This window comes from Lutra lutra, chromosome 3, assembly GCF_902655055.1.
Source record: "Lutra lutra chromosome 3, mLutLut1.2, whole genome shotgun sequence".
Lineage (NCBI taxonomy): Eukaryota > Metazoa > Chordata > Mammalia > Carnivora > Mustelidae > Lutra > Lutra lutra.
In genome coordinates, this window is record NC_062280.1 from 44,824,705 (window position 1) to 44,850,810 (window position 26,106).

The following is a 26,106-nucleotide window of genomic DNA, read 5'->3' on the forward strand; positions in this document are numbered from 1 at the left end:
ATAAGGCCAAAGCTCCAAGGAGGCAAGGCTTTATGCCAGAGAAAAGGAACTTTCCACCAAGAAATGCCCCTCAGAAGCTGAAGGCACTTCTTTCTAAAGTGTGAGTGTCTAGTCCCTGGAAGTGTGTTTTTGCCTTTTTTCAACTTCTCTGTTTGAATTTTTAAATTTCGAGGAAATGGCATTTTATAAAATACTCACTCTACTTTGTCTGCCCAGTGGCTGCATCGTATTTTATCTGTATTTACCACAACGATCTCCTTAAACCCCTGTTTTCCTCTACTATAAATAATATGGAAATAAACACCCGCGTTCAATCAGCTGCGTGCCTCTCTGATTGCCGCTGTCAACAAAAGGAAGATTGCTAGTTTCGAAGGCTGTGCACATCTGTGAGGACTTTGGGAGCATACTGATGTTCACGCCACCTTAATTTGGTTTTCCATTGCACTGCAGAATTTCACGACAGCCAGGAATTTCTATTTGTAAAACTGAGTGTAGGAATTTTTCTGGAAGTTAATAAATGACTTCAGACTTATCATCGGCCATTGCACTATGCTGACTCTGAAAGATTTTAAGTTTTTTCCCACATCTTAAAGAATACTTATAATTTTAATTATTCATGAAACATTTAAATAAGCTTCTGACTCAGTGTCAGAGAATACAGCTTTGCTTATTGTGGAAAAAACTAGGTAATGCTTTCTGAAGTTAATGAAATTCTCATAAAGGTTAAGGTAAAATACAATACTAATTTAGTTTAAGAAAAACAACAGTGATTTTCTTATTTTCCTGACTGAATTTTCTCCAGATATGTTTCTATTTTAAAATAATTTTTAATTCAGGGGGCGCCTGGGTGGCTCAGTGGGTTAAAGCCTCTGCCTTCGGCTCAGGTCATGATCCCAGGGTCCTGGGATCGTGTCCCACATCGGGCTCCTTGCTCAGCGGGGAGCTTGCTTCTCTCTCTCTCTCTGCCTGCCGCTCTGCCTGCTTGTGCTCGCTCTCTCTCTCTGACAAATAATAAATAAAATCTTAAAAAAAAAATTTTTTTTTAATTTAAGGGGCTCCTGGATGGTGCAGTCAGTTAAGCCTCTGACTCTTGGTCTTGATTCAGGTCATGATCTCAGGGTTATGATCTCAAGGTCATGGGATCGCCCCACGTCAGGCACCAAGCTCAGCAGGGAGTCGGCTTGGGATTCTCTATCCCTCTGCCCCCTCCTTATTCTCTCTCTCTTTCTCTCTCTCTCTGAAATAAATAAATAAATCTTTAAAAGAATAATTTTAGGAGCCTGCAGCTCTGAGCAAAACACATGTAAGTGAAATAATCTGTAACCTACAAAATACAGAGATCCGGACTTTTCTCGCAGGTTTTAAAGAGGGAGCCAATGGTGGGCATCCACTCTTCACATGGAAATGAGTTGCTTTCCGGAAGTAGCTATAAGCCAAAATATCTTAACACGATGCCTTGTTTATCAGCAGCCCAACATTTAAAAATTCGGATTTTGTTCCAAGTGGCTCGTTTTTTGACACGAAAATGCCAAAACAAAACCTGCAAAAATGAAATAATTCTGTCTCTTACAAACTTCATTAGTATTAAAACTGGATGCCATGCAAATTGATCTCGTGTGTCGGGGGCGGGGGCCTTGTTACACCTATTTCAGCATGAGCTGGCTCGCAGAGCAGATGGAAGGATGGAAGGCCTTGCAGCCTGGCTGGGTGATGCCACCTCCAGGCAGCAAGCACGGACTGGCATCCTTTGTTGGAAAACAAGCTCCAATTGCCCACAGCTCTAGAGGATCCTCTGGAGCAGGCTCTTCCTTGCAGTCAGATTTGCGACCTCCACCCTGCCGCATGACCCCTCACCCCGAGTGTCTTTGGTGCAAAACTCCTCAGGGCCACAACCTCCCCAGGAGTTGCCCCTGGGTCCCAGCCCCACTGCTGCCTCAGGGCACGTTGTTTCACCTTTTTGTGCCTCAGTGTCCTTACTTAGAAAATGCTCTAATTCATGAGCTTGTTGTAGAACCCAGAATCCAGGTGCAGTGCTCAGCAGAGCTGAGCACCAGACAAGGTCCGGAGACAGCTCCTTGCCCTTAGGCCCCCGCCTTGGCTGTGTGCGTGTGGGACGCTAACTGGTCCCACTGAGCAGCGATGGCATGGTGACTGGTGCTGCCAAGCATCGATGGTGTGACACTTCCATTGTTAACCATGTTTAGGCTCAGGGACAGCTGTTGGCTGGCTGGTATTTCATTCTTCCTGTCCCTCCTCTGGGGCAATGGGGTTCCATCTCTCCCCAAGAGGCAGGGTGGGGACCAAGGGGTACAGGATAGTCCCATGGGTCATGCTACAGAGGCCACCCTGAGAACCAATCCTCCGACATGATGGGTGGTAGTGTTCCCACAGTTCCCACATGGGACACCAAAGTGAAATGACCTGACCAGGTGCCATGAGGCAGGCCAGTGCCCCCACCTGGCTTCCAGATACCACCTGCCCCCATTCCCTCCTCGTCCTGGGCTGCCTGGCTGTATTGCAGCCCTCTTGTCAGTCCTCGGGCCTGTGCAGCAGCTCCAGCCACACTCATAGCCTTGACTTCTCACGAATTCTCCACATCCTGCCCTGACCCCCCCTCTCAGCTCCCCCACCATAGCCCCACAGCCCCCACTCCCCCAGCTGGCTGGCTGCCCCTGTCACATCTCTCATTCCCCCCTGCTCAGAGCTGCCTGAGCCCAAATTCCTCCACTTCCCTCCCTCTGCAGAGCAGGGACCCTGACTCAGCTGAGGCCCAGTCCCCTCACGTGGCTGCCTTCACAGCCTGCTAGTCTGTTTGTCTGCCCCCAAGATCTCCCACCTCAAATCTTTGTCTTGCTGTCCCCCTGACCCCCAGAATGCAAACCTCATGCTGTGGTCTCCTCTTTACCACACTTATTAATGGTCCCTTCTAGCTGCCCAAACAGACTTAACATCTTAGCCTCCCCTCTGCGTGGCTCAGTCGGTTGAGCCTCCAACTCTTGATTTTGGCTCAGGTCATAATCTCGAGCCCCTCAGTGGGCTCTGAGCTGAGCACAGAGCCTGCTTGAGATTCTCTCTCTTTCTCTTCCTTCCCCCTCACCCCCACTGCTCGGACACACCTTCTCTCTCTCCCTCAAAAAAATAAAATAAAATCTTTAAAAATCTTGGCCTCCCCTCTCACCTCATCTCCATCTCCCTCCCATGGCATCTTACATGCCAAACATACTGAGCTATGGGACAACAGTGTCTCCCATCACTCTCTATACTTCTAGACTCAGTTCCCCCTTCCTCCAGGAAGCCCTCACGTTTCACAGACGTGGCATAGGAGCATATCATCCTTACAACATTTGTCCTGAGGTTTGGCTAAAACAAGGTTTTTTGTTGAGTAAATGAAGCAATTACTAAAAAAGATAAATATTATGGATGAAAAGAAATGTTTGATTTATTACATTAAATGGAATACATGTTTATTGTAGGGAATAATAAAGAAAATTCAGACAACAGAAGATAAATATTATGTCCCATACTGTGACCAAGCATAAAACCTGTAACAATTTTGTTTTACTCCCCTCTGATCTTTCACCTATGGATGTTTTTGAACATAGTCTCATTTGCATATTTGGAAATACTGCACGTTTATTCTCTTTTTCAAGGGAAGAAATAAGCTCAACTTTTGTATCAAATGCTCTGAAAAACGTAATGGTCACAGAACACAGCACAAAGGACATCTCGTCATGTCCTTATTTTCCTGTTGCTGGACACAAAGGTTGTTCACAGGGTTTTGTGTTTGTTTACAGTCATGAATAACATTGCAGCAAATGTCTTTATGGGTAAATACTTTCTTGTACTTCAATTAACTTCCTCGAGTCAGAATATTACATGAGCAAACACAGATGTGAGAAGCGTAAACATGGGTGAGGATCCTGAGACTTGTTCCCATATTGCTTTCCTGAAAAGCCTTCTTCGTTTACCCTCACCCCCCTGTGGTCTGGAAGTGGCTTCCTCCCCACTGGGTCAAGTGCTGTGATCATTCTTCGCCTTTGTGAGTTTGGCAGCTATGAACTGGTAGCTCTTTGATGCTTTGGTTTTTGAAGTTCTTTCCCTAATTGTCAAAGCATGTCTTGGAGTGTTAGGTTTTTTGCTCTTGTTTTGATGATTTGCAAATTATTTATTTACCTTTCCATAGCCCAGGCCAATGTTTTTTCTCAGTTGAGATTGCCCAGGCAGATTCTTGACAAACCTAAGAGTGGTTCTCGGCTGATCTTCTCCTGTAAGATGTTCGAGTTCTCACGGAAGCTGAGCAGATGAAGGAGAGCCGAAGGGTGGGGTTAAGTAGGATGGAAATGATGGCTACATCTGGGGTAAATGCTTACACATGCCTCTCTTTCCAAATAACACTGTCTCATGGAACACAACTGGCTGTTCCAGCACACTGTTCCCTGGGAAACAGCTTCTGATGAACAGAGGCCCACCACGACGCTTCATTCCCACCCCCATGTGAGGTACGTTCACCTAGCGCAGTGTCCCACATCGCTGTCCCCAGAATCCGCCTGAGTCAGCTTCTGGCGGGAGACCAGGGGAGTCTGGATGAGAGAAAGAGCACCAAATCCTTCAACACAGCCCAGCTGGGAGGAGCAGGTTTCCTGTGCCTTTGGACATCTGACAAAGGGTGGTGGATGGTTACAATTCTAAAAGGGAAAAAAATAATGCCTCCTCTAAGGATGATTTGTCAACTGGGTCTTTTTCAGAGAGGAAAAAGTCTGAAATGTCCCAGATGCAGCTATTTGCTGTCGCTATAAACACAGCTGGGGGCCAAAAGCAGTATTGTTCAAGTGGAGGTCATTCTGTTCTAGGAAGTGTGCGTCCTGACACGTTGGTGCGTCTGCTTAGCCATGGGGCCTTAAACAGGTCACTTGTCAAGACTGGAATAATGACATCTCTTGTTCAGAGCAGTGGCCAGGCCAGATGGTGCTTGGAGGCCCCTCCCAGCTGTGGTTTTAATAGATGGGAAAAAACATCTGTCTGAAGGTAGCCAGGGACAGGGTGGGAGAGAGTCAGGACCATGGATAGCCCTGCACCGTTTGACTTCTCTACTCAAACCCAAGCCTCAGTTTCCACCATGATGCCACGGGAAGAATTATGCTGAGCTTTCAGGCCCGCCGAGGCTTCAAGGAGCTCAAACACAATGCCTGTGTGAGCCAGAGCCCAGTGTCCGGGGGCTTGTGCAGCAGTGATCACACAGACTCTGCACGCCTAGGTTCTGATCGGCCTCCACCCACCTACCAGCCCCGGGACCTCCCCAAGCCACTTGCCCTGTGCTTTGGTTTCCTTGTCCTGAGTTGGACAGGAGAGCTTTTCTCCAGCCTAATGGGGCAAGGTTTCCCTTGAGAGTCCAGCAGAGGGGGTGACACAGCACGGTGAGAGGGTGCGAGCATGTTCACAGCTGGGGAGGATGGCCCCAAATCCGCACCTTTGCATGTCCCATTCCATCCCACCCTTTTGTTTTCTCTGAAGAGACCTACAGTATTTTCAGATCGCATATGGAAGCAACAGTCTCTGGCATCCAAAATGGGTCTAAGATTCTAAATCAAGGCAACCCCTCCAGTTCGCTTGGCAGTGCTCACTCTCCCACCAGTAGCTACTGTCCCAAGTGCCGAGCAATGAGCTCATGTGGGCTTGCTGGCCAGCCGTGGGCCCCTGCCACAGCCTGCACTGCACACACATCCTACCTGCACTGGTGGGTAGGTACAAATCTGAGAGCCAGGGGCTTACCACACTAGGTAAGTCTCTGAAACACTTAATCCCAGTCTATGGAAACACATCTAGGCAGAGCCTATGCTCCCCCAAAAGCTCATTTGTCACATGTCAGAAACCTGGGACAGGGTGGTTCAGTTGGTGAAGTGTCTCCCTTCAGCCCAGGTCATGATCCCAGAGTCCTGGAATCCAGCCCCAGGTCAGGCTCCCTACTCAGCAGGGAGCCTGCTTCTTCCTCTGACCCTCCCTCCTCTCGTGATCTCTCTCTCTCTCCCATTCTCTCTCTCTCTCAAATAAAATCTTGAAAGAAAGAAATAAAGAGAGGAAGGAAGGAAGGAAGGAGAAAAGAAAGGAGAGGAAAGGAAAGGGAAGGGAAGGGGGAAGGGAGAAAGGAAAGGAAAAGAAGAAAGAAAGGAAAGGAAGGAAGGAAATAAAAGAAGAAGGAACGGAAAGGAGGGAGGGAGGAAGAGAAGGAAGGAAGGAAGGAAGGAAAAGAAAGAAACTAACTGGTCGGACACATAGGTTGGACACTTTCCAAACAGAAGTGAACCATTACAGTGACAAACTGTGTGTAGAGTCTTTTATATTCTAGCAACAACTGAAGAGAAATGTAGTAAGAAGGGATGAGGGCACACAGTAAGCAAGGACTTCCCTGGGGTGCAGGGGCGTCTCCCAGCAGTGCACTGTCTACACGCTCCTCCTGCTCCCAGTTCGCACGGCCCCCATGGGAGAAGCTGGCCAGGAGCTGGGGCCCACAACCAGCGCCTTGGTCTAGTCGGTACCTTACTGGCTGTGTATGCCTGTGCGCATGCATGTCTGTGTGTGCTTGTGTCTGTGTGTGAACGTGCCTGTGCGCACACATGCCTGTGTGTGCCCGTGTTTGTGTACACATGCGTGTGTTGCTGGTTTTTCTTCTGAAGTATCTTCAACCACCTAAGTAAATTCTATTTCAGTGACATAACTGACCAGTCTGACAATGTATTTCCTAACATTTTCCCGCTGTTCAGCAGGTGGGAAGGAGAACTCCCCCTCATTCTGAGATCTGCATCTTTTACTAAGTGATAGAAGTGATACGGTCATGAGTCCTCGCAGGATCTAGAATTAGGTGGACACACACAGCTGGCCGTCTCACCCTCGGGACCCTCCGTCGGGATGGGCCCGCATTACAGAGGAGGGGCCAACATCGCTGATTTCTTGTTAGAAACTTGTTAGTGACTTTTTAAATATAGTAGACCACAAAATAGAGCTTCTTAAAACAAAGGTGGAATGCATGGTTCTTATGCAAGAGAAACTTTTGTGGTCAATGAAAACTGAATATTTGAAAAATAAAAAAATTAGGTAAAATAAAAGATAAAAAAGTTCTTAGGTATCTGGTATCATGTTGGTTGTTCAAAATGGAAAGCAGAGAATTTTCTGTACCCGTGAAATACAAATTTTATCTTGTCCTTTAAGAAAAGTGAGGCAGGGGGGCGCCTGGGTGGCTCAGTGGGTTAAGCCGCTGCCTTCGGCTCAGGTCATGATCTCAGAGTCCTGGGATCGAGCCCCGCATCCGGCTCTCTGCTCAGCAGGGAGCCTGCTTCCTCCTCTCTCTCTGCCTGCCTCTCTGCCTGCTTGTGATCTCTCTGTCAAATAAATAAATAAAATCTTTAATAAAAAAAAAAAAGAGGGACGCCTGGGTGGCTCAGTTGGTTGGACGACTGCCTTCGGCTCAGGTCATGATCCCGGAGTCCCGGGATCGAGTCCCGCATCAGGCTCCCAGCTCCATGGGGAGTCTGCTTCTCCCTCTGACCTTCTCCTCGCTCATGCTCTCTCTCACTGTCTCTCTCTCAAATAAATAAATAAAATCTTTAAAAAAAAAAAAAAAAAGAAAAGAAAAGTGAGGCAACTGGCAAGTGTGGGACACTTGATCTCCGGGTCTTGAGTTCAAGCCCCATGTTGGGGGTGAAGTTTACTTGAGAAATAAATATTGACTTAAGTTTAGTTGTTCTAAATGTGGTTTATTATTCTGATTATTCTAAGAGAGTAACTATCATATAATGAAATAAAATCCTCCAAATATCTAAAAATGGATATGTGTTTTTAAAATCTTTCCCTTAGCTTGGAGCTTTCAACAAAGAGCTATAGTATTTCCAATGTGATTCAGCTTGTCTTTTCAAGTATGTAATATAATACATAACCCACAAAATACTGACTTTCATTCTCTTTAATAAGTAGTTGCTCTGTTTTCCTAGAGCTTGATAGAATTCTGTTATAATTTGGGAGATAGAAGGGTTCAAACTTTTTAGATTAGACAATAGACTTATCATTGCATGTATGTTCACTGTACAATACATTTAAAAAATTGAGCTTGTTTCTATATTAAATAAAACTTTGCCATGGATTAGGTTACTAACTAAATTCTTTAGCCGAGGGTTGGGCTCTCTTTTATTATAAACACTTAAATTTTTGTAAGTTGCTTTAGTAAAGAAAGAAAGAGGAAAGAAAGGAAGGAAGGCGGGAGGAAGGAAGGGAGGGAGGGAGGAAGGAAGGAAGGGAGAGAGAGACTTGGGGATTCACTGTCTAAGGCTGGAGTCACCACCAGGAGGCAGAGCGGATACACCTGTCACCAGTCGGTGAGCTGAGAAGGACAGTGTGGGTATGGCCTGTGGCTGGGTGCCACATCCAGGACAGCTGGACAGACATCTAGGAGGCATTCGGTCTTCACCCATTTTCCGAGGGAAGGCTGTCAGAGGTTTCACAAGAGAGCTTACCTTCTCCCACAGCCAGGAGGCTCACTTCTCACTTCCTCAGAAGGCCCCACACCATGTCTCCAGTCAGCATTCCCCAAGCCTTGGCACCCTGTGGGCACACTTCTGTTTAATGTCATGGCACTTACCACAATTACAAGTAATTATAATTACGCAACATCCATCTTACCCCTGGAAGGTTTGATGGTCTGTTGTCATTGTTCATCCACAGTTGGGTTGGTACGTGACATGTGATAGGACCTGGATCCATGTTTGTTGATTGAATGAATGAGTGAATGGGGGGATGGGCGGGGTGGCACTGGCGACAATGTTGGGGGCGCTGTTTGGGGTAACTGGAATCACTCTGAGAAAACCCTCTAGGGTGTGACTGGAGTAAGGCCGTTGCCACAGGAAGACACCACAGTCATACCGAAGCAGAAGCTGGCTGGCTGGGGAACTGAAGTGGGAAGTGGGGGAGCATGGTCTTTGAGAAGAGGGCCAACAGTAGGCGTGTGTGGGCATCAAGGCTCTGTGCGTGCACCCTAAAAGGGGGAGTCCCTACAACAAGTCTCTAAGGTCGGTGCCATTATTGCTGCTCCTTTACATTTGGGGGAAACTGAGGCAGAGAGATAAAGCTGGCTTAGAGGGTGCTTGTCGGTCATGCCCCCATGGATGAGGAACTGCAGGAGAAAGAGTCTTGGAGATAACAGGAGTTCTGCTTTGGATGTGTCAAGTTTGAGATGCCTTTGGCATAGGCAAGGAGCAGGTGGCCTGAAGCTTGGAGAAGTCAGGAGTAGAAATACTGACCTGGTGCTCAGGACACTGAGGTTATGGTCAACATGGTGGGGCCAGGGGAGCCCAGGGAGCAAGAGGCATTACAGGAAATGCTCTGAAGACCACCCAGGAATCCAAAAATACCCACCTCCACCATGAGTTGGGGGCAAGGTTGTGAGTGTGGTTGTGTTCTCTTTCCTTTCTGTGGTGTTCAGAAATAGGTAATTAGTCAGTAAAATGCAAAGATTACTATTCACTACTTGCAGGAGGGGTTGATAGTATCAATGAAATGAGAGGTGTGCACAAAGGCATGGATTTGCATTATGATCTTCTCTTTCAAAGCATAAAAGAAATTTGGTATCAATATTAAGTGTGTGATTTTTTAAAAATATTTATCCACTTCAGAGAGCATGAGTGGGAGGGGCAGAGGACTATGGGGAGAGAATCTTAAGTAGACTCCGTGCCAAGCCTGGGAGCCCCATGCGGGGCTCAATCCCACAGCCATGAGATCAGGACTTGAGCCAAAACCAAGAGCTGGCGGCTCAACAGACTGAGCCACGCGCGGGCCCCCAAGTGTGTGATTTTTAAAAGCAAAATTAAACAAGACAAAGAACTGTATTTGACCTCTTAAAAGATCCAGTAAGACTCTTAATCTTGGGTCCCTGAATCCTCCAAGGGCCTTCGGTTAGATGTCAGTTGCATAGGAAGAAAGAACAGCATTACCTCCCATTTGAATACAGGCTGAACACTTCAGTCCTAAGGGAAGTGTATGCGACTTGCCCACCTGTAGAGATCCCAGGTGTTTTCTCCCACTACTCGGTGGTTGCCAGCAGCTGGGGAAAGTGTACACCACTGTGTTCACACTGTGGCAGGTAGAACTCTTGTCACTGAATGCACTAATACAGGAGCCTGCCTCTGATGGCTGTTAAGTCCCAGCCCCCCCTTCCTCCCCTGCGCTGAGGCTGGGGCTGGGGCTCGGCCTGCAGGGCACGCAGCAGAAAGAACCGCTCCTCCCTACCTGCTTCCTGTTTCTCTGCCCGTCTCCGGGCAACGGGCCGCAGGGTTCCGTTCTGTTTCCAGTGTTTTTCCGGCACTCAGAAACCCCCATCGTCGTTGTCAGGGAGCCCTGTCAGATTCTAAAACACCCAGGTCAGAGTTCTGGGTACCTACCCAGGCCTTTGGCGCACGATAACCCAGCCCCAGCTGTCCCCAAGGTCATTGCCTCTGAGCCTCTGTACCTTCTGAGGCATCCAGCACATCTCCTGTTTGTTACATCTATATATATGTTACATCCTGTATGTTACATCTGTATGTATGTATGTATGTATTGTTACATCTGTATGTGCAACATCTTCTGTATGTTACACTGCTGTTACCAGGACTGGGGTAGATATCCTGATTGGACTCTGAAGGATACAATGTAGCATGAGTTAAAAATACATTTTAAGAATATGTTTTCAGAATAATCCATTTACTTTGTAACTCAAAATACTTTGCTTTAAGCATTTAAAAATATTATTCTGAAACTGGCCACAGGTCCCCAGCAGTGTGCCAGAGGTGTGTGTGATACAAAAGCAGGGATGAAGTGGGAGTGGTCGCCCACCTCATTCATTACAGTTTCTTTCATCAGATTTAAAAGCCTGGAGGAACACAAAACAAAGGTTTTTTTGTCTCCCTTTTCCCTTCCTTTCTTTCCCCATAAAGTTATGGAGTAAAATGAACTTGGTGTTATTTTTTCCCCCTTTAAAAGTAGTATGTGCTCATCCAAAAGATATACATATATACAAGGTAACCATTTCTAGGTGAGTGGCATCTGGTACTTGTGGTACAAGTGGCATCTGCACACTTGTAACCATCACCACTGTCCATCCACAGAACATTTTCACTTTCCCAAATTGAAACTCTGTCCCAATTAAATAATTCCCTATCTCCTTCCCCAAGCTCCTGGAACCCACCATTCTTCTTTCTGTTTCCATGAATCTGATTAACATAAATGTTTATTATTGCCTGCTGCTTTCCCATGGTAAAGTGGCTTGAATGTGATACTTAAAGCAAGTAGTATTTGCCTGATGCTTTCCTTTCTTTTTTTTTTTAATTAACATATAATGTATTATTTGCCCAGAGGTAGAGGTCTGTGAATCATCAGGCTTACACATTTCACAGCACTCACCATAGCACATACCCTCCCCAGTGTCCATAACCCAGCAACCCTCAGTTTGTTTCCTGAGATTAAGAGTCTCTTATGGTTTATCTCCCTCCCTATCCCATCTTGTTTCATTTTTTTCCCTCCCTTCCCCATGGCCCCCTGCCCTGCCTCTCAAATTCCTCATATCAGAGAGATCATATGATAATTGTCTTTCTCTCATTGACTTATTTCGCTTATGATGCTTGCCTTTTTCTTTTTTCTTTCTTTTTTTTTTTTTTTTTTCTTTTTTTTTTTTTTTAGTTAAATTAGCTGCTGTCCGCATAGAATGCCATCCTGCCAGTCCTAATTGTTCTGATTTTGCTGATGGTATCTGAAAATTCATGTAGGGTCATGATGACTTAAATCTTTTGACTTCCACAAATTGCAGCTGTAGAGAGAGTCATGGCAGGGAGATGACTTTAAGACAGATGTGTGCTGGTCACATACTTGGAAGAATTCTTCCACACAGATTTCCAGATCTTTTGTGTGGCCAATTTCATGTGGAGTGGAGACTCAGAGCTCACACTGTACAACTTCTGTTTTCAGGAGACAGCTCCACACTGACATTGTTCCTCTTCCTCCTTTTGTGATACTGCCTAAACAGACTAAATTGGAGGGTTTTTTTAAGCCATTTTTAAAAAAATTGTGGTGAAATACACATAACAAAGTTTAGCGTCTGAACCATTTTAAATTTCATTCACACCATTTGCAGCTATCACCACCATCCCTCTCTAGAACTTCCTCATCTTCCCCAAACTAAAACTCTGTCCCATAACACATGGACTCCCTGTCCTCCTCCCCCAGCCCCTGGTGCCCACTCTTCTGCTTCCTGTCTCCGTGAATTTCACAATTCTGGGGATCTCGCATAAGCGGTCTCAGACAATGTTTGTCCTTCTGTGTCTGGCTTCCTTCACTCTGCATAATGTTTTCAGGTTTCATCCACAGGTGTCAGGATCCCCTCCTTTTTCAGGCCCGATAATATTTCCATTGTGTGGATGGACCATCTGCAGCAAGTATCTGCTGAATGGACACTCGGGGTTACTTCCATTTATGAAGGAATGAATTGTTTTTTTATATTTAATATGAATTAATTAGAAATTTTGATGTGGATTAACACAAAGAGAACATGGGTAGTAAGGTCCCGTTTTCTCATTATATTATCTGATATTATTAAGCCAATGTGAAACATTTAGCACAGGCCCCTGGAAATGCTCCCCTTTGGCCACCAGGAGGCAGGCCTTGGAGTTGTATGACCCCTCCCCCTCCTTTTATCCCAGACCTCTGTTCTTCACCATCTACTCACCTTTGCCTTCTTCCAGAGATAAAGATAGTTCTATTCTGTTTTAGTCTAAATGTAATTTTAGATAATCCTAGAATATTAGAGTTGAAATCTCTGAGTATTTCTATCTTTTTAATATTCTTAGTTGCAGATAACTTTTTCTTTTTCAAAAACCTGTACTTACTGTAGGAGAGCCTCTTTACCCGAAAAGAGAAGTTCATGAATTTCTCTTGCCTTATACCATTCTTTGGAGACACAGTCATACCGCCTTATCTGGCCTGCGAAGGTCAAGTCCAGCATCTAGACCAGAATCGCAGCTAGGAAGTGACCAGGCACCTCAAAGACAGTAACGGTGGCAAAGCTCAGGCCTGTTGTTCCAGGAGGGTAGCTGGCCTCTCCTGCGAGAGCCCCCTGATGTCGGATTCCAGTTACTACTGTGATTCTAAGGGTTGAACCAGCACTGGGGGTACATGCAGGCTGTGCCCTCTGAGCAGGAGATGGGCGGGCAGAGCCATGCTGGGTGGGGCAGGAAGGCTCATAGGGAAGGGCCCTTGGTCTGGGACCAAAGTTACTCCCACATCCCGTGGTAAATGGTGACTCCTACGTAAGATTTAGACGCATGCCCCTGAAATTATTTTGTAACACTTTGCATTATTAAGACCAAGAATCTGCCCTACCTTATGAACAATTACTCATTTGATTTTTTTCTTTAAGATTTTATTTATTTATTTGACAGAGAGATAGAGCACAAGTAGGCAGAGAGGCAGAGAGAGGGAGAAGCAGGCTCTCCGCTGAGCAGGGAGCCTGATGCGGGGCTCGATCCCAGCACCCTGGGATCATGACCGGAGCCAAAGGCAGATGCCACCCAGGCATCTGGGTGAGCCACCCAGGTGCCCCTCATTTGATGTTCATAAGACCGTATGAAGTAAGTAACACCATTACTCCTATCTTACAGATGAGGACAGTGAGGCCTAGAGAGGGGTGCATCACTGGCCCAAGGCTGGCAGGGAGTTTAGACAGAGGCAAAGCTTCCTCCCTGGGCGGGGGTGGGTGGGGGCTGCCCATACAGACCTGAGCCTGGCATGGGCGTGTTCCTCCAAGGGGCCTTGCCCTAATGAAAGCAATTGTATTTGAACACCCACAGTAATAATTAACTTTCCACCCACTTCAGTGCTAGTCCTTCCCCAAGTTGCGTTGCCTGTGTGTCTTTTATTGGTCAAAATTAGATTCTAGATTCTATCCTTTAGTCGAGAGTGTCTTGCTCTGAGACTTGTCATTTGCTTCCTTTCGGGTCCCTTGGCAGGTGATTGACAACAGATTCTCTGCTTACTTTATTGACAACTTTAATGCTATTTAAATTCCAAGAAGCTCGGAGTCCTGCCCTGGGTGATTGCGCACGAGTACTAATTGGGGAAGCCGCTGTGTCCTGCCTGTTTCGCTAAGTATGGAGAACCCGTGTTAGGGTGAGACCAGTAGACCAGGGCCTGTGGAATGTTACTCTGATGGCCATTCTGATGTGCAAATGGGACAGAGAAATCTGCAGTGTTGCTCTGGAAAGGAGGTGGAATGTGTGTCCACTTGCAGATTATGTGTACGCCTAATGCAAAAAATCAGTCTAAAGCCGGGAGTTCAGTTTGCAATCACTTGTAATGACATTGTTTTTAAATAAATAAATAAAACCCATAGAGGCCCCCCCGGGTGGCTCAGTCAGTGAAGCATCTGCCTTCGGCTCAGGTCATGATCTCAGGGTCCTGGGATCAAGCCCCACATCAGGGTCTCTGCTCAGCGGGGAGTCTGCTTCTCCCACTCCCTTTGCCTGCCTCTCTGCCTACTTGTGCTTTCTCTTTCTCTGTGTCAAATAAATAAATAAAATCTTTAAAAAAAAAAGATCCATAGCACTGCCATATCCCCAATAATGATTTTTTTTTCCTACTTAAGGCAAAAAGGTAAGATCCCATTCAAAGTAATATTTAGGACTAAAGAAATATGCAGGAACTATATGAACAAAAATATTACAATATACTGAAGGATACGTCAGATTTTTAAAATGGAGAGAGACATGCTTTGTTTCTAAATGAGAAAACCCAGTGTTGTAAAGATGTGAATCCATCCCAAATAATTCATAAACATAACATGATACATCTAAAATTCCAGTTTAAGGGACAAGATTGGTTTTATGTTTTTTGTTTGTTTGTTTGTCTTAATTTTTTTAAAGATTTTATTTATTTATTTGTGTAACACAGAGATCACAAGTAGGCAGAGAGGCAGGCAGAGAGAGAGGAAGGGAAGCAGGCTCCCTGCTGAGCAGAGAGCCCGATGTGGGGCTCGATCCCAGGACCCTGGGATCATGACCCGAGCCAAAGGCAGAGGCTTTAACCCACTGAGCCACCCGGGCGCCCAAGACTGGTTTTATGTTTGATAAGTGGACGCTAAGGTTAATCTAGAAGAGTAAATAGTGGAGGTGCCTGGGTGGCTCAGTGGGTTAAAGCCTCTGTCTTCAGCTCAGGTCATGATCCTAGGGTCCTGGGGTCAGCAGGGAGCCTGCTTCCCTTCCTCTCTCTCTGCCTGCCTCTCTGCCTACTTGTGATCTCTGTCTGTCAAATAAATAAATAAAAAGTCTTTAGAAGAGTAAGTAGTGAGACTCAAGAAATTTTTGGAAAAGAATAATGAGGACAGTTTTCAACTTGTTTTGTAGCCTATGGGTTTCTTTATTCAAACAAAATCCTACGTCCCTATTCTTATACCTTCAGTGGTCCTTTACTGCTTCCTGAATAAAGTTCAAGTTCCTTAACCTATTATAAAAAAGAACATTCTAACAATGCCTAAATGTACTCTTAAAAGCAATAAAATTCCCACAATGCTGTCACTTGAATGGAGCGGCTGTGTTGTTTATTCTGCATTTCCTTCCGGTCTTTGTCTGTATGCATCTATTTCTACTTTGTCATATTCATGATATACCGTCTAAGGATGAGAACACTAAAACCCTGACTTTGGGAAGAGCTGTAAGGCAAAGCCAAAATGCAGGGCTCAAAGGGGGGCAGCTGCCTGACAGAGGGCCAAGCTCCCAGAGTGTCCCAGAAATGCTGAGTAAAGCTTTAAAGCTAATCCAAGCTAATTCAGTGACCCAGACTCCCCACGGCTTTTCTAACCCTGTATGTGAACTGTAATTCCAGAGTCCCTCCGCTTGCAGGAAAACTAGTCTGTGGACTTTGGAAGAACAGAGAGAATGTGCTGCAAGCTCTTGGTGGCCAGCCTGGGGTCCCACTGTGCCTTGCTGTCCTCTAGGGGGGATGCGTCCATCCCATTTTACAGAGGATGCTGAAAGGGGTCACGGGAGTCCCCGAAACTGCAAACTAATGAGCAGCAGAGGGATTCCAGCCCGATTCTCCACCCCCTCCTCTCTCCACTTTGGAGATTGAGGGCTTTCTGCAGGAATCACTGGGCCTCCAGGGGGGCTGTGCAGGCTGCTGGGGGTCCCTCAGCCCCGACTCCTCGGCACTCACCCACCCGGATGGGCCAAGAAGCAAATCTCCATACTCTGACCTTCTTGCTTGCAAGGCTCTTACTTTAGTCTACTTCCACCATCACCACCTTGGTCTTGGCCTTGGCCTTGCCATGCCCACGCCATGTCTGAAATCTCAGCTCCCAACTTCCCACCCTGTGGCCCCCACCTCCTGTCTCGCAACGCCTGGTGCTGATTTTCTTCCTGCTACAACCACTAGCTTTGCTTTTGAGTTCTCACTAAAAGAAAAAAAGAGGACCACAGGTATCCAGCAACAGGTTGGAATAATTCTTCTTGCCATATTTCTGCGCTTGAGTAGCTATGAGTTGGAGCGTGGCTTATGTGTGAGTTAAGTCAGTGTTCTTGTACAGCGTGGGCACCTTTGATGAAGGTACAAGCCCCTCTAGACCTGGGCTTCTCTCCTGGGGGCATTTTGCTGCCCAGGGGACATTTGGCAATATCTGGAGACATTCTGAGTTGTCACAAGCAGGGTGGAAAGGCCAAGGACACTGCTAAACTTCTGTGACAGATGTCCCAGCAAAGAATTATTTGGCCCAAAATGTCCTTAGTATAGGGATTAAGAAACCCAGCTCTCTTATTTACATTAGAGTCTCCTCATAAAGTCTGATCCCACATTCGATACCGGATGCCTCCACAGAAGTGGGAACAAGAGGAGGGTGCTTCAATATAATCTGAGTAGCTAAAATCAAACCTCCTGGTCAGAAGAAGCATTTCGAAAGCCTCCAGTGGGCTCAGAGAACCACGCCTTCCCCTTGTTCAAAGGCGGGTCAAAGCCGCCCCACAAGATGTTGGGTATAAAGATGCCTTTAATTGACCTCTTTGCTGGTACTCGGAGATGACGTGGTCAGGAGTGGCTATTTGATCTCCAGTCATTCCAGAATCTCCACTCTAGTGCCAAACATGCCTCTCCAGACTGCTGGTCTTTGCTGTTCCTCCAACTTCCCTTGAATTTCATCTAAAATTCTCACTTTTCAAAGGTAAGACTTCTTGATTCTATGCTAAAGTCTTCTGTAAAGATACACAGTTCATACAAATTGATGATGAAGAAGTTGCTCATAATTTGGTACTTCTCTGGAGGCTAACAGCTGATGAGTTACCGTGGCCCTGTATTTTGGGGCCTCGGGTGCAGAGGGGAAGGACCTTATAGCAGGCTGTGGGCCTGTGTTTCTAGTGCCATGCTGAAGGGTGTTACTAGTCTCAATTTTTCTTAGATGACTTTAGGGATGCTGTTTCAGGAATTTCCGTACTTTGGGGGTGGAAGGTGGTGATGTTCTCATCTGTCCTTAAGTCAGGTCGTCTTCAAGTCAAATGGCTTATTAGCAGGAGTGTGTAATTTTTAAACCTTTGAATTCATCTCACCTGCCCTTAAATTTCCCTGTTTGCTGTAGGTACCATTTAAATTCACATCATAAAGTCCTATGTTCCCCACACTTCTTTTCTGTGAATGACATTTGTTAATCACACCTGTAGCCTGATTAATTTCTGGAGGGTAAAAATTTGTTCCGTGGCTTTGACTGTAAGGTAGATTCTATTTTTTCTAGAATGTCAAACTCATAGGCAAGAAGACTAAAGCCCAAACCAAATAAATGAGTGAGAACCTAGAAAAAAACATTGCTTCCATTTATTTAATCACCATTTTCTGTTCCTAAGTATATATTGAAGCATTTGGTTTATTTCTTATTGGTGGGGTGTTCTGTTAGCTAGGGAACACAGTTCTGCAGAGTAAAGCCTACTTTTCCATGTCACTATTTATTCTGAGCAAAAGCATTTAAAATTTTTTTTTAATTTTTTTAAAAGATTTTATTTATTCATTTGATAGACAGAGATCACAAGTAGGCAGAGAGGCAGGGAGAGAGAGAGAGGAGGAAGCAGGCTCCCCGCTGAGCAGAGAGCCCAATGCGGGGCTCGATCCCAGGACCCTGGGATCATGACCTGAGCCGAAGACAGAGGCTTAACCCACTGAGCCACCCAGGCGCCCCAGCAAAAGCATTTTAAATGGACTATTCAGAGAGCACATAAAGATACATCTTTATCTAGATGGACTAGGCTTCCATCTGCCATTTCTTACACATGCCCAAACCGCTGAAAATGTTTAACTGTAGAATTTTAACAACAGCGTGCCCATGTTTTTCTAGTCTCAAGTTAAAAGTTTCCTCAACTCTCTTCTCTTCCTCCATCCGCCTTATGTAACATGGATGTTCATCTGGGAAGCTTGTGAACACCGGGGAAGCCTTCTGGGGAAGCTGGCGAACGGCGGTTTTTAGGAGACGCCCTTTAGTCCATTTCTCTGACCCACCCGCTCCATTGTCTGTCTCGGTTTATTGCGACACACTTCTCACTTCTACACGTAGGAGCCCCATGTTTCTCCCCTCGTCTCTTTCCTCATCGGTGCGTGCTCCCACGTTCTCAGCACTTTCACCCAGCTCGCCGTCCGATGACGCAGCCAGGCCTGCTGGTCACCTCCTTAGGGCTTTCTGTCACCACTTCCGGGGTAGTGCGACCAAAACTCAAACTCGCCACCTTCCTTAGAAAATCTAAATGGTTCGAAAGAAGTCTGGTGAGTTGCTGAGTAAGTAGGTAGTTATTAAAAAAATAATAATAATAAAAATAAATAAATAAATTCCTGGGGCTTCCAGGTGGGGCGCCGCCTTCAGCTCAGGTCATGACCCCAGGGTCCTAGGATGGAGCCCCACATTGCCCCAGGGTGGGGGTGGGGGTTGGTCCCTCCTCAGCGGGGAGCCTTCTTCTCCCTCTGCCTTCCCCTGCTGGTGCTCACTCTGTTCCTCCCCCCCAAATAAATAAATAAAATCTTTTTTAAAAATTCCAAAAGACATTCCATTTTCAAGAGAGAGTTTCTATTCCCAAATGCTACAAAAATATAAAATGCTTAAGATCAGTGAGAGTTAACGATAACCTCCCAAAGTCCTCCATTTTCTCAGGAGAATCATCCACGAAGCCATCTATCATTTAGGAAGCACCTCTCCCCTAACCCCCCGCCCAGGTCCAAGATGCGAACACCCTCCCATTCTGGAAGGATCCACTTCTAGTGGAGGGGAGGGTGAGTGCCGCATCACAGGCAGGTGAGAGAATGAAGGATGTAGTTCTTTCTCAACCAGTACAGGCAAGTGCCTGGTAAACAGAAGCTGTATATACATACATACGTAAGCATTAGAGAGAGAGAGAGAGAAAAAAGCATGTGAGTCAGGTGGGAGAGGGGCAGAGGGAGAGGGAGAAAGAGAATCCCAAGCAGCTTCCATGCCCAGCTAGAGCACCATGCGGGGCTCCATCTCATGATCCATTTCATTCCAGGTCAGATCATGACCTGGAATGAAACCAAGATCCAAGGCTAACCACCTGAGCCACAGTGGCCCCAGCAGGAAACTAGCTCCGTCTGCTTTTCAGCTACTCTTGCTGCTGGCACTTCTGTCCACAGGAGGCCATCCGGGCCACGAGCTATGTTCACTGCTGCATGGGGTGCAGCTTTCTCTGCTGATGCCAGGCGGGGTCTGGCCCTCCACTAGATGTCCCTGACTAGTGCCCTAAGTCTTCTTGGCAGAGCTGGCTAGCACATCGATCTGGGTGTGCACGTGGCTTTGTGGGCATCCCTGGAGGGGAAGATGGGTTTACTGGTACAGGCTAAGGCTGGGGGACCACGGAGGGCACCACCTAGCCTGTCTGTTGACTCTCTCTTCAGTCAAGACCCCTGAGTGGTAGCTGGAAGTAGGGACCCCTGGGTGGTGTCTGGGAGTGGGGACAAGGCTGTACACATTATCCTAAGGTCTCAGACTTGCAGTGGGGACTTGGGTTAGTGAGCCCAGCCTCACTCTTCCAACTCGGGTCTGCAGACAAGTCACACGACCTTCATGGGCCTCTGTGTGTAAAGTGCTTTGTAAGTGGAAAGGGGCTGCCCAGGACTGCATCATCATCTCATGAAACAGCTTTTTAACATGAGGCATTCTGTGATATTAGTCAAAAGGATCCATATAAAGTTAAATAATAATAATAATAAGCTCATCGTTTGTAGAAGTATTTGGAGTTGTTTATTTTGTTGTAATCAATATGAAATAGTGATTCATGTTCATGGAAAACAACAGTTACGGGGTGACTTAGAAAAATGGCTCGGTGTCTGTCATTTGACCAAAGGGGAGGCTGAGAGCGCCTCCCCCACCCCCACCGTCTGCCCTCTGCTCTCTGCTGGGATCCCAGGAAGGGTTTGTCTCTGTGGTTCTAGCATTTCGAACCAAACCACAGGAGGAGGCGAAGCTCGAATCCAGCAACAGGCCAACACCATGGAGATGAGTAAACCAAGCTTGGGTGTGGTCTCGCTGGTTAAATGTTCTGGCATGTTGGTTAGCTATGATTCTGAGGTTCCCAGAACAAAGTAAGATAGTTCTATTTACCCTTGGTTTTCTCAGAGGTCCCTGAAGAAATTAAGTCCCTGCATATAATCTTGTTGTACACTGGAGAACTGCTTCTTTTAGATGTTGGACATTTAACTTTGGTTGAGAGGGCACAGAGGATCCCAAGCTTGGTGGCTTCTAGGAATGCCTAGGACAATGCCCGGCTTTCACAAAACCCACAGCGCTTCCTCTGTACAGAGCTCCTGGGCCTGGCTGCTGGGAAGGAGCGGGAAACTCGCAGTCGACCTGTTACAAGGGGCACCCTGATCAACAGGGGATAGAACTGGGAAAGTGAACCAGTGGCCTTAACCTCACAGCTCCTCATATAAGGACCCCGGGGGAGCACTGGCCCTGGCTAGGCGGAGGGCTGTCCTGTACCTGAGCACCCCACTCCATGCCACTCAGCCCTCTCCAAGACACCCTGGGTTTATCCTGCTAACCTTCCTGAGGATGGAAACCTCGGGCTTCCTAAGTCTTGCTTCTCACCTGACACTCTTAGGCGGGCTTATTTCTGTCTTCTTCAAGGGAAAGGGTGTCTACTACTGTGCCAAGCTGTCTTTCGAGCTGTGAGCACAGGGAAAATGTGTCTTGGAGTGTGTCCCATTCTAAGGCACGTCACTTTTCACAGCTGCACCCATCTTTGATGTCTTCGTGAACTTTCCAAAAACAAGTTTGTAGGTTCTAGTTACTAATTAATCATCCCTCATAAGTGGCCTTGCTATGAGTTAAAAAAAAAAAAAAAGCCTGTTTGCAGAAGGGTCTTCATTGAGGGGTCCTTTCCGTTAGAGACATCAAAATTAACAGCTGGCAACTACATAGACCCTTTACACGTTTTTCTTGGGTCCCGGGATCTATATGATAACACCAAGAAGCAGGATTCGGGGCACTTCTTATGATAGACTTTGACACTTGCCTGTGGCTGGGAAGGGTTCTGAGGCTTGGCCATCTCACAGGGCCAACTGGACTGAGACACACTCAGGCACAGCATCTTCCCATCTGGAAGGATGTTAGAACAGCAGGTTTCTCTAATGGGCTACCATTTTGTGGAATAAGAAATCTCCTGGGCACTATTATTATTTTATTGCTGGTATCGTTAGTTTGTTCCTAGGACTAAAAGCAGTCAGCTAGCTGCTTCTTACTCCCTGATGGTGTCTTGCCACCCACAGCTTCTGCAGCCAGCCCTTCCCGAGGCTTCTCTGGTCATTGTGTTTCTCAGCCATTTGAACCCGTCGTTGCCCCACTTCCTTCCCGCTGTAGGGGAGGAGGATAGGAGAGCCTGGGAGCCTTGGATGGGGACTCTGGCAATGAAGGGAAGAGAGTGGCTGGCCAGCAGTGTTGGTCTCCATTTCTAGCAGGGCTGCTCAGTAGGGTCTGCGCACGGGTGCCCGTGCTCCTCTCCTACACCCGGAGGTGCTACTCGGGGGCACTCTCATTACCACTGGCGTGTTTCAGATGAAGCTTGAGACACAGGGCTAAGCAACCAGCTCTAGATCTCACAGAGTGCCAGAACCAGGAATTGGACCAGGTGCTTTTTTTTTTTTTTTTTTTAAGATTTTATTTATTGGGGTTCCTGGAGGGCTCAGTCGGTTGAGCTTCCTGTCTGTAGCTAAAGTCATGATCCCAGGGTCCTGGGATCAGTTCCCACATCAGGCTCCCTGCTAAGTGGGGAGTCTGCTTCTTTCTCTTCCTCTGCCTGCTGCTCCCCTTGCTTCTGCTCTGTCAAATAAATAAAATCTTAAAAAAAAAGATTCTATTTATTTTTTTTGAGGTGGGGGTTGGGAGTGGGGAAGCAGATGGAGAAGGACAAGCAGACTCCCTGCTGAGTGCAGAGCCCACTGCTGGGCTAGATCCCAGGACCCTGAGATCCGGACCCGAGCCGAAATCAAGAGTCAGATGCTTTACCCACTGAGCCACCCAGGGGTCCCTGAACCAGGTGCTTTAATTCCAGAGTCCATTTAACCCCTTCCCTGCATGGTTTAATGGGGCTGATACCTAGAGACTGGATGGTGGCCTGGGGTTTGGGGAGAATGTAGATGCCTTCTAGCAAATGAAGCCTGTTCCCTGTGCCCTGCTCTGGAAGATGTGGTTACAGGGTTTAGGAAGGCTAGTAGCTCAGGATTCGCCTATCTAGACTGGAATATTCAAACTGAAGCCTCAAAGAAGGCTATTTTATTGTCTGTCATTCTCATCTGTGAAGTTACTACTAAAATTATTATTGCTTTCCATGATAAATTCCGTAAGTTCTGTTCTTGCTTATGCAGAAGAGTTTAAAATTATCTTCTCCAGTGAATTTAACTTCCAAGAATTAAGAATTGTAATACACTAACATATTTAAAAAGAGGTATAGCAAGAAAACAGGTATTAAAAGGTAAGCATTTCAATCTCTTTGAAAGTTATTTTGGCAAACCTAACGATGCTATCCGTCAAAGCTTGGAAGGCTCGGCGTGTGTTCACCTTAAAGCCTGGTAAATTCCTCCCACGGCGGTCACTCCAGACATCTACTTGGCATCTCTATTCTGTGGCCCCTACTCTCTCAACTAGGTCCGGTCCTCCGAGACTTCCTCTGCCAGCCCACCCTGAGTTAACCCCTTCCTTTAGGAGCGCCCTCCTCCGAAGTCTTGTGCTCAGGAGCGGGTTTTGAGGCGGGGAGGTGGTCTTTCTGAGATGGAGCTTCTGGGTAGGAGGGCAAAGTCAAGACAGGGGAGCAGGAGGGCGCGCAGTCAGGCTGCAGGCACAGCGGGCACAGGGCCTGGCCAGGACGGGTTAGTGTTCGATAAAAATCTGCCCCAGACTGGCGAGGTCGGGAAACGTGGCGTTGCGCTGCCCTTTGGACTTTTAAAGAAGGAGGTACGCGTGTCCTGCGGCTGGAGGAGGCGCGTGCTGGGGGGCCGGTGCCGTTCCCCGCGCGGGGCGACTCCGCTCCTCCCGGCTCGGGCCCCTGCTTCGCACCATCCTCGCGGCGGCGCCCGGGACGCGCAGCCCCCCGGATCCACGCCGAACCGCTGGCACCCCGGCTCTTTGCTGCGCCGGCTTCCTGAGCGGGAGGCGGGCGGCGCAATTTTGGGGTTCTAGAAGCCGGCCCTTCTCGGGGTGACGCGTTAACGGGGTACCCCCGCCGGCAGGTACTGCTGTGCTCGGGCGGAGGTTGCGGCAACACAGATTCTCAGTCTGGCCCGAGTTTGGTGGACGTTGCCGGGCGGCAGCCGCGGGTAGCTGGGCACCGACGGGCCGGGGGCGGGGTCCGGGCGGCAGTTCGCCCCGCCCCCGCGCAGGCCCCGCCCCAGAAGACTTACCGCAGCGCAGACCCGCACAGGCCCCTCCCCAGGCAGACTCCTGCGCCGCTTGGGCTGCTCCCGCGAGCCCCCTCTCCCCGAGGCCCCTCAACTTACCCTTCCCCGACTTTGGGCGCGCAGCCGGAGCGGGGTTGTGGGCGGGGCCGGCTGTGGTCTTTTCTTTCCCCTCCCTTCCCCCCACCTCCGCCTTTCCGGTGTCTGCGGGAGGGGGTTGGGCGGTGATTGATAACCGCGCAGCTGGGGCTCGGGGCGGTCCGGACAGGGCGCACCGGATTGGGAGAGAGCGCGAGGGGGTGGTGGGGGAGAACCCCCGGGGGCGGGGCGCGCTGGCGGCTGGGTGGGGGACCCCGGGGGGCGGAACGCTCAAGAGGCGGCCCTGGCTCCTCGGTCCCCGGGTGCCCCCGCCCCCGGCCCCGCCCGCCCCAGCCACCTGCGCCCCGCCCCGGCCGCGCCCGAGCCCGAGAAAGGCGGAGGCGCGCCCCTGCTCTGGGAACGGCGAGTCCCCGTTGCGACGCGCGCTGTGTCTCCGGGAACAGTAATCCCGCCACTCCGGGCATGCGGCGGCGCTGAGAGCCTGCCGGCCCGCGGATCCAACAACTCTAGCGAGTCTCTTCCCCGGTTGTTCGAGAAGGCGGACTGATCGCTGGGCAGGATGACCAACCCCGCGGCCACGCAGAACAAGGAAATAGACTGTCTGAGCCCAGAAGCTCAGAGACTGGTAAGAGGAAAACACGTTGTCGAAACTTTCGCTTTGCTCCTGGTTGCCGTTCTGAGGACCCCGGGGCAGTGGGCACCTTCCGCCGCTGCCCTCTGTGCCCGGGGAAGTGCGGGGTGTGCCCCGCATGGCCGGCACTCCCTGCAGTGAACGTCCCCACGCGAGGATGCGCGGGCGGGAGGGGGCTCTGCTGTCTGTGCGTTCGCGGTCCGGTGTGCGCGGTCCTCCCTACGCGCCGGAAAACTCGTTGTCGCGGACCGAGCCGCCCCTCGCTGGGACCGAAAGAAACTCGGTCGCTCCCCTGCCCCTGCAGTGGCGGCCTGGGACGGACTCAGCCCAGCCGGCGCGTGGTCGAGAGTTTCCGTCGCGGCTGCTAGTTTGGTGTTTTACAATATATGGCACCTGGGAACTGGTGCCCGAAGCCGGTGCCCTCACCCTGAGGCTGGTACCACCAGCGGCCGGGGTAGTTTGGAGTACTTATCCTGCTTTGGATTTTAGGTCTAGTGGGGCTGGGCCTGATTGCTCCAAATACCTCCATGGTCCCGGGTCACCGAATCTACCTTGGCTGGTCTCCTGGGGGTCTCCAGGGCTTGGCAGGATCCTCCATGAGTGGGATTTTGCAATTATCCAGCTCAGTACCCACCCAGGACTGGGATCATGTATGTGGAGATAGTTGGACATTAAAACTGGACAGGGGGTAAGGTGGGGAAGGTTTGTAATTACCCATTTTCGGGCAGCTTGTGATTGACTGCGAATGGAAATATATAAAGACAAAAGGGTGCACTTTGAAAAAGAACCATGAGGTCAGTACTGCACAGAGACCCTATGGAGATTTTCATTTCACCCAGTTTTTTTTGGGAACCTTGATAGAAGTGTGAGCGGACACAATCACTCCTTCATCAGGCAGAAATTAATCATCTACTGGGTATTTGTGGGGGATCCAAGAAAAACAAGGCTGCCCTAACCTTGGGGAGCTTCCTGGTAAATGCTAGGGAGAAGCATAGAAATAGACTTTGATGAATCCACGCTTGAAGGTTGCTTTCCTTGCTGAGTACTGTCAGGTGGATATTTTTAATGTCTGGGTTAGTGTGCTTCCTCTGTTGCCTGGTTTAAAGTTCCTGCCATAAGCCAGACCTTTGGAGCTGGTTCCTACCCCTTCACCTGGCTGGTGTCTGGGGGTCTGGGAGCCTACGGAGACATCTGTGCATCACCAGCAGGGAAGGGCCCTCAGAAGAAGGAAGGACGAGGAGCTTGCTGGGAGATGCTGGTGTTCTGCAGAGTCGCCCAGGCAAACCATAGATGGCAAGAGCAGGGTGCTATTAGCCCTGGGCAGGAGTCGAGCTCCAAGGGACCAAGAGCTGGGCAGGGAGCCCTTGATGGAAGAAAGAGTAAACATGGAGAATCAGGATGTGGGAACGGGAGGGACAGGCCATCAGAGGAATGAGGAAAAGTAACGTGGG

The 26,106-nt window shown here is 48.4% G+C and overlaps 1 protein-coding gene and 1 long non-coding RNA gene across 42 annotated transcripts in view; one reads left to right on the forward strand and one right to left on the reverse strand.

The window, feature by feature from the left end:
* LRRFIP1 (LRR binding FLII interacting protein 1) overlaps window positions 1–26,106 on the forward strand; it is a 139,212-nt gene that overhangs the window by 34,735 nt on the left and 78,371 nt on the right. For 6 of the 41 annotated variants that reach the window (XM_047721513.1, XM_047721475.1, XM_047721486.1 and 3 more), the window contains exon 1: window positions 24,012–24,649. The exons of the other annotated variants lie outside the window; for them this stretch is intronic. In XM_047721513.1, the coding sequence (XP_047577469.1) occupies window positions 24,584–24,649 (66 nt within the window). In that variant the 5' untranslated portion in view covers window positions 24,012–24,583. Of the gene's footprint in view, window positions 1–24,011; window positions 24,650–26,106 lie in introns of those variants that run through there. 41 annotated transcript variants of the gene reach the window in all.
* LOC125095267 (uncharacterized) lies at window positions 3,491–10,474 on the reverse strand. Its single transcript, XR_007125829.1, has 3 exons — window positions 9,975–10,474; window positions 8,502–8,589; window positions 3,491–4,685 (listed from the first exon to the last, which is right to left on the reverse strand). It is a non-coding gene; the product is annotated as an uncharacterized LOC125095267 (long non-coding RNA).